The sequence below is a fragment of the Nycticebus coucang genome, chromosome 15 (assembly GCF_027406575.1).
Source record: "Nycticebus coucang isolate mNycCou1 chromosome 15, mNycCou1.pri, whole genome shotgun sequence".
Classification (NCBI taxonomy): Eukaryota; Metazoa; Chordata; class Mammalia; order Primates; family Lorisidae; genus Nycticebus; species Nycticebus coucang.
In genome coordinates, this window is record NC_069794.1 from 31,681,687 (window position 1) to 31,694,118 (window position 12,432).

Here is a 12,432-nt window from a genome sequence, read left to right on the forward strand (position 1 = left end):
GAAGAGTATTTCATGACACAGGAAAATTAATATGAAATTCAGATTTCAGTGTTTTCTAAATAAAGTCTTACTGGAACACTGCTACATTCATTTTTTTATGTGTTATCTACAAAGTCTAAAATACTAGCTGGCCTTTTACAGAAAAATTGACTGACCCTTGTTATAATAGACTGAGGATTCAATGAAACCATAAAAGTATAATGAATCACTTTCATGATTTGGGGAATCATGCCCTCCACTTTTGGAAGGAATAACTAGAAAAAGCTAATTTAAAGCATAATTTTTGTTTTATATTTTCCAATAGTTACTTGTTCATTTGTTTATCTTTCAGATGTGTTGAAACTAATGGATAGTTTCAAAACTATTAGCACTTCATAAATATTTTTGATAATTATACATTAGAAACTCATTGGAATGCAGAAAATCTTAAACATTTCTGTTACAAAGTAAATTTAGGGGTGCTGTGGTCTATATGTGTGTCTCCCCCCCAGGTTCATATATTGACAAAAAATAATGGTATAAAGAGGTGGGACCTTTGGGAGGTGATTAGGTCATGAGGGCGCTGCCCTCTTTCTAGGATTAATGCCCTTATAAAAACCCTGAAGAGCTTCCTTGCTCCTTCTGCTATTCAAGGACACAGCTAGAAGGCACCATCTTTACAGCAGAAAGAGGCCCTCACCAGACACTGAATCTGCTGCCACCTTGATAATGGTCTTCCCAGCCTCCAAAACTGAGAAATTAAAAATTATTCAGTCTAAGGTATTATAGTAGCCCAAATGGACCAAGACAGTTGTCTGTACACAAGTTGTCTGTCTAGTTTTGTCTGTACACAAGGATGTGTCTTTTTAATCCAAATAAATCCTGACATTGTGATGTGGATATCTGGAGTATATGACCTGATTTACTAACAACAGACAGAACATCAATATTGGACCAAAATATTTCCCAGCTGCTTATCTAAAGAAACAATCCCTCCATCCTCCCTAAAACAGTATTTCATACATTAACTGTACCTGTACCATTATTCATTTGAAGGTAATAATCTGAGCAGGATTTAATTTTATGCATACTTTCTTTCATGTGTTCTCTTTACCATATTACCATAATCAAGTGTCATGACAACTGTGGTATCATAGGTTTTTAAGTATACCTGTTAACAATACAGACAGTCAGCTTGGCACCCATAGCACAGTATGGCGCCAGCCACATACACCAAAGTTGGCAGGTTCAAACCCAGCCTGGGCCAGCTAACCAGCAATGACAACTGCAACAAAAAATAACCGGTGTGGCTGGTGCCTGTAGTTCCAGCTACTTGGGAGACTGAGGCAGGAGAATCACTTGAGCCCAAGACTTTGAGGTTGCTGTGAGCTGTGATGCCAGAGCACTCTACCCAGGGCAACATAGTGAGACTGTCTCAAAAAAACAAAAAAAAAAAACAAAAACCTCTCATTGAGAGCAACTATTTTACTAAACTGATTTCTGTCTCATCTAGTCCCCTTTTAAAGCCCTGCAAACCAGGAACTGTTACCTTCAATTTACAAAAAAACAAACTGAAGATTAGTGATCTCACAGCTGAAATTGAGTAGAACCCTATCTTGGAGCCAGTTCTGTGACTCCAGGGCTTGTGATCTTCCTCTCCTACATGTGAGAGTTCACATTTATAAACCTAAGAATGAATGGCTTTGAAATTTTCCTAAGTTTCTTTTTGAAATAGTGTGCTTTCATATAGGAAGTATTAGCATGTCACTTTTTGAGTATCATTTAATTCCTGCCTGTGTTACTGGGTCTCAATTTACTAAACAGAAGCTCAGTGGTGGGAGTCGTTATGTATGCCACAGAGCTCACATTAACTCTAACTTTTAGATTATTTTAACCTATTGGTTAATTACACTGAGGCTAGTTAGGAAAAGATGCACTCATGATAAGGAAGCAGACACTTGGTTCATATTTTTAGAAAGACAACTTTTGACTGCTCATCTTTCTGAAGTGCTATGGCTACAGAAATGTGACAGGAAGCTAGTTATTTTTTTTTTTTAAATCATGACCTTTAGTACTTTTAATTTTTAAAATCTTCATTCCATAAAAAAATGGCAAGTCTTTTTTTCTGTTGAGTCAGCTGATGTAAAAACTGAAAATGGTAGACTAAGGTTTACAGTCCCTTAATTTCAAATCCGTTTCATTTTCCTAACACCTTTTTGTTGTCTACATTGGTTTGAAACAACCAGAGAAGACCTTGGCCTTGAACCATGATGTTTCCGGAACCTCTTGTTTCCATATGCTTGTATGATTTTCAAACAGTCAATGTGAGATACATACACTAGATTTTCCCCCCTTGCTTTTATACCTGTGAAGCCATCAAACTGAGATTAACTTTATGTTAGGTGCGTTATTAGATTAGAAGAGTTCTCCATAGCTTCGTAAAGAAGGTCTTTCATCCCTATTTGTAGGAATCCTATCACACAGGCTTTGCCTATCACGATGTAACCTGATCCCTTTCTCCCTTGGCAGAGAGAAAACCTTTTAAGTAATGATCTCAGAATGCACAGTGAACATTTATTGCTTAATTCTCGGAACCCCACTCTGAGTGAGGAAGCATCTATTAAGATGCAGATTTCTTTTAAGAACCTATCTGGAGCTCAAGCTAGGGCGACCTTCAGTTTTGCATGATTGAAGCAGTCTAGAATTGCTCCAGTTACAGCTCCACCTCTTGAAACAAGGTAGATTCCTAAGTCTGCCGTGTCTGAGAGGAAGCAGACCCCCTCCTCTAATAAATGAGAGTCGCAATAAACCAGTGTGTAGAAGCGTGGGCTTTATCTGACCCTCGTAATTTGAGGATGTAAATATCCTTTTCCCAGGATAAGTTCTCATTTATTGAGACTTTCTGTGAGGAGGAAAGAGGTAATTCTTGTCCATGTTGATTCTTACTACGTTTATGAGTTGAAACGTGTCGGTGTTGGGATAACACGGAGCAGTAAGGACGTCTGGCAGCTTCACCAAGGTGTTTAATCGTACTGGGTCTTGAAGGATGAATAAGAGTTTGGAGCGAGGACATTTCTTCTGTGAGCAGGGGTTATGCTGCAGGGGGACTCCTATTTAGCTGCTTCCTCAGAAGAGGAGCTGAAGAAACCATTCCCTAACGTCAGGGTTACTGATTTAAAAAAAGATTTCCCGGATTGCTGCCCCTGAGTTTACAAATTTGATTTTGCTCCGCCTCCTCTCAGAGTCCCCAGAGGCTCTGGGGCTTGCCCTAGCCTCCTGGTCCGGCGGCCTGATGGCGAGACAGCGATTCCCTGGGCGCTGGAAGGCTTAGGAGATGGCGGGGATGGCCCCTCATCTGTCCATTAAGATGAGGCGTGACCCTCTGAGGATAAGCAGGGGCGACCTCGCCTCACCCACCTGGTCATATTGTGTTCGGGGTGGCGAGGTGGGAATCTGGCCCGCCAGCCTGGGCTCTGAGCACCCTTACCTCCCTCGCATTCCAGCGAACTCGGTCTTCCAGGATTCCCGCCACCAGTGCGGGCTCTCCGCAGCCCCTTCCACGCACCATGCCCCGACTCCAGTGTCCCAGGAGCCCAGCCCCACCCTTGCCCTTCCAGTGGGAGTTCCCTGGTTCTTCTGGGTGTTCTCGGCGGGTTCCGCCCAGGCCCCACGCGAACAGCCAGCTCTGCGGTTTCCTTTCATTTTATTACCACTGGTGAAACCTGGCGATTAAGGAGCGAAACCAACAAAGAGTTTTCTTTCCACCTTAACCTTGCACACAATCCTTTAACAAATTAATTAATCCTAATGAATTAACACTTCATTTATTTAAACGCGCTACAGTCCATGAATTAAATTTTCATGCAGTGATTAAAGGCTGTTAAAATATGCATGATTTCGTTAAAATTTTATAATAAATCAGGGCAATGTGTTACATGACAAGGCAACTATTTCCCAGTCCCTCGCAAGGGGCTTTGATTTGTGCGGGCGGCGGGGAGGAGGGGCGGCTCCCGGCGGCGCCGGCGAGCGTTGGAGCCAAGCGACAGGACCCAGCTCCGCACGCTCGGTTTTGGTGTCGCGGACTCGCGGTTTCCTCCCCGGCTGTCGGACCGTCCCTTTGGGGGATCCTGCTCCTGGAGGAAGAGCAGAGCCAGCGGAAGACAACGGCTCCTGCCTCTCGGGCGTTGGAACCGCACGCCTGGAGTGTCTGGGGTGCTCTGGTGCTGCCCATTTATGCCAGCAGCGCCCCCTCCAACCTGGGAGTGAGTGTGATTGGGCCAGAGCGGCAGCAGGCAGCTGGCCCGGGAGAGGGAGAGAGACCAACTTTCCATCTCGTCTCATGGGGTCTTGGGCAGGCGTGACTGTTAAAGAGTTTCATTCCTTTTTTGTTGTTTTTGTTGCTGCTGCTGTTGTTTTAACCCAGGATTTGGAAACCCCTTCTCTGATCAGAGCGCTCCTCCAGCTTTGGAGGGGTGGGCCTAGGCGGGACGCGGGCGCCTCTGCTCCTGTTGGAACTGAAATCACAAGGGCTGTGGCTGTGATAAACCGTCTGACATTGTTCACGTAGGCTGGAAAACTGGTTCTGGCAACTAGCAGACAGGGGAGGCCGAGGCACTATTAGGACAGAGACGTAGTGGTCACGCACCACCCATAGGGCTTTCATAGGTAGGTGAGTTTTGTGTCCACAGAGAGGCTGGGGTGCAGATATGTACTTAGAACTATATTTACAGATGTAATGCCAAAAGTGAGAATAACCAGCAGTGAACTTTGCTGGGACTCTTCTGGGTCGATAAGTCATCAGCGACACCTCAGGGTGGGGCGGTTAACGTCCAGGAAAATGTCCCCAAGGGAAATTGCATTTAAATTAAACGACCAAAAGAAAGAAAACTGTATTTGACTGGTTTACTCGAGAACCAACTCTGCTGGTCCCAGCGGGAGCCCAGTCTGAATGAAGAACTTGGGAGCCTTACAGGAGTTCAGTCACCACAGTCCCACTATCTCACCACCCGGACCTTGGGTGCGGAGGCCAGTGAGCTGCTGCTGGGGTTAGGCAGTACAGGGGAGGGAGGGAGGACCGGGGACTCCGGGAAATCTCAGAGCCCTGGCGAGGGAGGGCATGGCCAGGAAGCTTGCTCTAAGGCTGGGCCGGGCCCTGCAGGCCGCGGAGGACCGCTGTCCAGGGCTGGAAGGGGTCAGCTTCGCGGCTTCCACGGTGTGCGAGGAGGTCTCAGGGTCCCCAGTGAGACTGACCAGGAGCCCAGTAGCAGTCACAAAGATTCGGGACCGAGATGTAATGAGCAGCAATGAGAGAGACTGGAGATCAAAGCAGCCCAGGCAGGGCCCTGGGAAGGTGACCCAAAGTGTGGCTTTCCCTTTTCTATTCCTTCCTCCATTTTGCTTTACCGACAGCGTGCAGCCGGACGGCGCAGGGACCGCCCGGGTGTTGCCGGAGTTCGGCGACCGGAAACTCCTCCCCTGGGCCTGCCCCTCCCCTGCCTCCTCCTTCACACTGTGCTTAAAAACAACCTAAGAGACCTCTGAAGCCCGCAGACTCAGAGCCCCAGGCTACTCCTGCTGTCAGGGCGCTGGCTGCTGGGTGAAATGTCCCTCCTTTCAAACTGGGCGGCTGCCTGAGAGGAACGTCTTCGTAGGGCAGAGCTCCGACTTCGGCCTCCAGGATTGGAGGCAGCCAAGCCTGCAGGTGGGGTCCGACCCCTACTCCTCCTCCCTGTACGCACAGCTTCCACACATTTACACTCGCGTTCCTCGGGGCCATCCTCTGTCCCCGAAACGGAACCAACCTCTTGGGTTCAACCCTGAAAAAGAGGCTGCTGAGTTCCCGACGCCCGGTTGGAAGGAGGAAGACTTTGCCCAAATGCGCAGCAGCTGTCAGACGCGCTCCCCTAGCTGCCGAGCGGCAGGGTGGGAGGACAGGTCAAAGGGGAGGAGAGTTCACCCCGACAGCCTGGGCCCCAACACAGAGCCTCTCCCGCTGATCCTCACTCCAACCAATGAAAGTGTGCTCCCTTAGCTCAGGAAAGGGGCTCTGCCAGAGGAAATGTGAAGCGAGGCCTGCCAAAGAGGAGGAGAAAATTAATTAATGAGGGAAAGAAATGTGTCTTCTGATTCAGATGATAGACTCCCTGTCCCTGGGGGCGGAAATTCCTTGGAAATCAATAGCTGTGCATTCATTATTCCTCTCTTGATAAAATACTAAGCTATGAGATTGGGGGGAGGGGGCGTAGTCTGTGGTGGTCATTAAATAAAAAGAAAAAAGAATTGCCCAGGAATCTATGCCAAGGCTCATACCCCATGTGGGCATCATTAGCACAGGCAGGGGCCAACTAGTTACAGCGGTTGCCAAACCAGGAAAACAAAGCAGTGACATATGGGTGAGCTAAGCTCAGTTCCACCACCCTTTACCCGTCATGAGGTAAGTGGGCAGAGGCTTGATTGTCCAAGTAACTGCCTGCAGATCTGGTGTGCCCCACTGTTTAGCCTGGGGTTGAGGCCCAGCAGGGATATGGCAGGACAACTCTCTGAGCATCACCCCACCCCCACATTTCTGTACAACTCTAATCACCCCTGGTATACTTGCACCATAAATGCCTTTTACTTGAGGGTACCCCATCCACATAGATTGTCACCTCCTAGAAGGCAAGTACTCATATTTTCCACCTACTTCACCTCCATTGTCTACCCAGAATTTGAAGAAGGAATATAAGGTAACAAATATATAAGGGCAGGGTGAAGTAATTGGCTTCTGTAAAAGAACAGGCTGGAATCAAGATACAGCTCTTCTTGGGGGAAAACACAGGACACTCTGCCCAATTCCCAAGGAGAGAGGAGAGCACTTCAGGGATCTTCCTGCAATCCCCAGTCAGCCCTGGCTTGTTGAACCCCCTCGGCCTTTTTCTCCTGACCCTCCCCAACTGGCCTTTCTTCCTTTCTGCACGCATGTATTATTTGTTGGGGGCACTTTTATTACATGACAAGCATTCTGCTGGTGCTGTCATGTAAGATAGATGTGCCCTAGATAAGCTGCCAATCCATGGGTTGAGGAAAAATTCTATACCTACACCCCTTGTATTTCTAGCCCTAGCAAACAGCCATATATTCTGGGCTTTGCCTTCACCCGGAGGTAAGGTACTCCTGTGTCCAAAGAAAAGCGAGCTGGGGAGGAAGTATTTGTGGAATGGTAAACTCCCGACTTCTGGCTTGGCTGACTACTTCACTGGGTCCAAGGATAAACGGAGGTGCCCTAAGATAACAGGAGCTCCACTCAGTCTCTGCATGTCCACTTGGCCACAAACCTGCATACTATTTTTCTCTCTGTCCTACACCCATAAGGTCCCCAAAGGCCAGTTTTCTCAAGGTGGAAAGTAAGCTCCAGCCCCTAACCCTCTGCTGTGGGCTCTTCTTCCCTACCTCCCAAGGGAGAGCACAGGGAACCACTGCAGTGGGTGTAGGAAGGATTAGGTTAAGCTTGGACTCTGGTGAGATGACTACCATAGAACTCACTCTTTCCCTCCAGCAGTGTCTAGCTCGTCAGTCCATTCCCTGTTGAGATAAAGTTGCATTTAGTGCTCCCACAGGACCACATAATGGATGGAGACAGGGCTCAGCTCCTTCTCTCACCAGCAAGTGAACATTCTTCTCACTTCCCTCTCCAGCTAGAAGAAAGGGAGGGAGTCAAGGGACAGAAAAGAAAAGAAAGAAAAAGCCATGGTGACGCCTGTGGGATCTCCTTGGAATCTGAGTATCTGACTGGGTATACTCAATACACATGTGTTGGTGCAGAGGAAAGATAAAATCCATGGGAACACGAATTTAGGTTTATAGAAATGAGATCCGTTCTTTGGTGAAATACAGACCCTCCTTGGTGTGGGTGAGACCAGAAGGATTGTTTATCTGATCTCTGCTGCCAATAAACAGTGCTTTGCCACTCTCCAGCTCTTCTGCCACAGATGTGATAACATCTGGGCTGTTATTATCACCCAGGGGCAAGGACTGCATCCCTGGGGACTGAGCACCTGAACCACAGTTAACTGGGGAGGCTCTTGATCTTCCTGCTACATTAGGGCCATCTAACAGGTTAGCTATTGATGTCTTCTCATGTCTTGATTTCACAATAAGTAAAAAAAAAAAAAATTTAAAAAAAGTTAAAGACCAGACCTGAGCTTGCACCTATTCTTTCAAACAGTTTCGAATCCGTGTTTTGAATCAAGTTTTCCTACATATTAGCTTGATCCTGTATCTTATGAAGAAACAATATATCAGCAAGCAGGGATTAGAGGCAAAAAGCCAAAATAAGGAAAGAAAAGAAAAAAGTTTGCTTCTTAACATCTTATTCTCTTTTCTCTGAAGCGGATTTTTTCCTAGCGTTTCCAGAAGAAAGAGAGAGAGAGAGAGAGAACACTGAGATGAGGGAAGGATCCCAACTACACCCTGTTAACTATTTTTTTCTTTTGATTACTGGAAGCCTCAGATCACCCGGAGCTCGTTTGAAACGTGGGTTTGTACACAGTTAAAGGAGACAAACAATAAGAGAAATGCACAATTTCATTTCAACAGCCTTTCCCGAGTAGAAAGCACACGCTCCTTGTGGCTCCTAAGTGGCTGTCACTGGCGGTGCCTGACACAGTTATATTCACAACAACAAAAAAGTATGCGGAGGAAATTAAATTATATGGAAATCAATAGCGTCTGACTGCTTCAAACGAATGTCTGTCACCGCGATTATTCTCCAGGAACCTATTTATAAACCTTAAAAGAAACAGGTTCTTGCAGCAAAAGACAGCACCTTCTGCATTTCTGTGTTGTTATTTATACAGTATACAGAGGAATGCGCGGGCATAATTTAACATACAAATGCCCAGCTGTATACATTATATAACAGCTTGTTAGGCATCCCAGAGAGGAGGTGTGCCCAAGTAATGCTTATATATTCAGGGCTTGCGACCAGGAGGGGAAAAAATAAAATACTTAGGGGCGTACGTGCATCTTGTCTTTCTTTCTCTAAAGTGCCTACCCTTAGACAATAGCTGATCCTTCTGATCTTGCCAGACCGGGATGGGAAAGGTGAGGCGTGCAGTGCGCATGCCCGGGCAGCTACAGGTGCATCACCTGCGCTGTCCTTGCAGGTGGTCACTATAGGAGCTTCTCCCACGCGCAGGTCCCGGCTGGACGAGCGCGCGCGCGCGCAGACGCACGGCTCCGCGGACAGGGAGGGCGCGCGCCAGACAGACGGAGACAGCTGATGCCTGTCAGCGCGGCGGGGCCGCGAGCTCTCGCGAGAGCTCCCCGAGCCGGTCGCGAGAAGTGGGGCTCAGGTGTAAGAGAAGTACATCCCGTTGGCGCGCGGGGCTAGAGCTCTCGGAGAAGCGGGACTGCGAGGCCGGCGCGCGGCGCTCTGCGCGGTCAAAGGGAGCGCGGGGCAGCAGCTGGAGCAGCAGCAGCCCGCGGCGCGATCGCCGCCAGCCGCCTCCACCGCTGCGGTTGCAGCCTCCAAAGGAAGGCCGGGGGAACCGGCGTGCGCACTTTCCCTCGGACTTTCGGAGTGTTTGTGGATATACATGCCAAGCCGTCAAGATGATGTCCATGAACAGCAAGCAGCCTCACTTTGCCATGCATCCCACCCTCCCTGAACACAAGTACCCGTCGCTGCACTCCAGCTCCGAGGCCATCCGGCGGGCCTGCCTGCCCACGCCGCCGGTAAGCGACCCACGTCCGCGGCCCCGGCCCGCGCGCCTGCCCCCTCCCTGTCTCCGAGACGCTGCATGTCGGGTGCTGGTGTGTGCAGGTCCCGGTGCAGGGATTTGCGAGCAGGGGGTTTTAGAGGAATCCCGCTGCGAGGCACGTTTCGTACAGCGGCGCTTAATGTGTTCCGGTCTGCCTCTGCCTCCGTGTCGGGCGCCTGCAACCAGAGTGGGGAGCGCTGGGGCCAGGACTCTCGACTTCCTTCCACTTTCTCTGTTAATTTCACGCCTCGGTCTCTGCGTGTTCGGGTGTGTGACACGGGTCCCCAGCTGCGAGTTACATTTCCATTTCTTCTTCTTTCCCCTCTCCTTTTTCGTCTCCCAACCCGGTTCCCGGAATGTGTCCCTGTGTCCCCTTTTCTCCCTACTTTTGCCCCCTCTCCACGTTTCCGTCCCTTTTCGTCTGCCCCCCACCTTGTCGCCAATGTATTCCCCAATTCTGTCTTTCCCGCTCTCCATTGCCCTCACCCCTGTTGTTATTTTGGTTGCTTTGTGTTTGCCCTTTGCATGTTGTGCTTTCCGGCTTGTGTGTGCTTTTTTGTTGTTTTGTTTTTGCTCTTTTGGTTTTGTGGGTTTTTGTTTGGTTTGTGTCGCCTGCAGCTGCAGAGCAACCTCTTCGCCAGCCTGGACGAGACGCTGCTGGCAAGGGCCGAGGCGCTGGCGGCCGTGGACATCGCCGTGTCCCAGGGCAAGAGCCATCCTTTCAAGCCGGACGCCACTTACCACACGATGAACAGCGTGCCGTGCACGTCCACGTCCACCGTGCCGCTGGCCCACCACCACCACCATCACCATCACCACCAAGCCCTCGAGCCCGGCGATCTGCTGGACCACATCTCGTCGCCGTCGCTCGCGCTCATGGCCGGCGCGGGCGGCGCGGGCGCGGCGGGAGGCGGCGGTGGCGCCCACGATGGCCCCGGGGGCGGCGGCGGCCCGGGGGGCGGTGGCGGCCCGGGCGGCGGTGGCCCAGGGGGCGGCGGTGGTGGTGGCCCGGGGGGCGGGGGCGGCGGCCCAGGCGGCGGGTTGTTAGGCGGCTCGGCGCACCCGCATCCACACATGCACGGCCTGGGCCACCTGTCGCACCCGGCGGCGGCAGCCGCCATGAACATGCCGTCCGGGCTGCCGCACCCGGGGCTGGTGGCAGCCGCAGCGCACCATGGCGCGGCTGCGGCGGCCGCGGCAGCGGCGGCCGGACAAGTGGCTGCGGCGTCGGCGGCGGCAGCGGTGGTGGGCGCGGCGGGCCTGGCGTCCATCTGCGACTCGGACACGGACCCGCGCGAGCTCGAGGCGTTTGCTGAACGCTTCAAGCAGCGGCGCATCAAGCTGGGCGTGACGCAGGCCGACGTGGGCTCGGCGCTGGCCAACCTTAAGATCCCGGGAGTGGGCTCGCTCAGCCAGAGCACCATCTGCAGGTTCGAGTCGCTCACGCTCTCGCACAACAACATGATAGCGCTCAAGCCCATCCTGCAGGCGTGGCTCGAGGAGGCCGAGGGCGCGCAGCGCGAGAAAATGAACAAGCCAGAGCTCTTCAACGGCGGCGAGAAGAAGCGCAAGCGGACTTCCATCGCGGCGCCGGAGAAGCGCTCCCTCGAGGCCTACTTTGCTGTACAACCACGGCCCTCGTCTGAGAAGATCGCCGCCATCGCTGAGAAACTGGACCTCAAAAAGAACGTGGTGCGGGTGTGGTTTTGCAACCAGAGACAGAAGCAGAAGCGGATGAAATTCTCCGCCACTTACTGAGGGGGGTAGGAGGTGCCGGGTGGGGCAGAAAGAGGAGCGGGGAGCCTGGGAGGAGGCTTTCTTCTGCCTGCCTCTCCTAGGATTTGGAGTGTCCGTTACCTGCTTGCATTTGGGGAGTCCCTCCTCGAGCGCTTTCCTTCGTTCCCTCTCTGCTCTCCCTTCCTGTACTGTCCCCCAGCCCAGAGGACCAGGGTGCTGGGTAGGGAGAAAGGAGAGGACCGGGTGGAGGAGAAGAGGGGAGCATTTGGGTGAGCAGGGAGTTGGGGGAAGGAAAGCAGAGTCTGGAGCAGGGGTTTCAAGGAGCAGGATGGTTCTGGGGGTAGGGAGGGGGGAGAAGCGGGGAGGGTAGGGAGATGGACTTTTTGACCAGAGACACTTACCAAAATCTCCTGGGGACCAAGGAACTATGTACAAAAACCTACCAACCACCAAAAACTAGACAAATCAAGACAAACTAAGGCAGAACAAAAGCAAAGAAAGTGCTTTAGAAATTTAACTCTGGTGAGCCATAATCTGCAGCTTCACTTCCCCCAAGGAAGTGAAAAAAGAGCACTACCATTATTACCACCCCCCCAACCTCACACACAAACTGAGTCACAAAAAAAAAAAAAAGAAAGAAAGAAAAGAAAAGAAAAGAAAAAAGAAAGAAAAAGAAAACCAATGAGCCTGAAGGCAAATTCTAGGTAGGGAAGCTAGTTGTTCTGTGTAGTTAATAATTCCCTCTAAATCTCACCTCCACCCTATTCATATCCTCTTTGATTGTTTGTTTCCACCAGCCCAGTGAGACTCCAATGGGTGCTCTCTAACCCTGGGAATTTAGTGGGGGCACAACTGTGCAGGGGATGGGTGGAGAGCCAACTGCTGGTTTAGATGGAATCAAAGTTTTTCAGTGGCCATCTTACATGCCTGTGGTTTGGTCCTCGTGGGGTGAGGGTCTTTAGAAAGAGACCTGCGC

General features: G+C 50.7%; 1 protein-coding gene across 1 annotated transcript; it reads left to right on the forward strand.

The window, feature by feature from the left end:
• Window positions 1–9,344: 9,344 nt before the first annotated feature.
• POU4F1 (POU class 4 homeobox 1) lies at window positions 9,345–11,745 on the forward strand. The gene is made up of 2 exons (XM_053563848.1): window positions 9,345–9,693; window positions 10,338–11,745. Exons 1-2 carry the CDS (start codon window positions 9,571–9,573, stop codon window positions 11,475–11,477), a joined length of 1,263 nt encoding a protein of 420 aa, XP_053419823.1. The 5' UTR covers window positions 9,345–9,570; the 3' UTR covers window positions 11,478–11,745.
• The last annotated feature ends 687 nt before the right edge of the window (window positions 11,746–12,432 follow it).

Bases quoted from the DNA above. Each gene is read 5' to 3' on its own strand.
- POU4F1 (XM_053563848.1), top strand. From the start codon at position 9,571: ATGATGTCCATGAACAGCAAGCAGCCTCACTTTGCCATGCATCCCACC. The intron at 9,694-10,337 runs GTAAGCGACCCA...TGTCGCCTGCAG, and splicing joins CCTGCCTGCCCACGCCGCCG to CTGCAGAGCAACCTCTTCGC.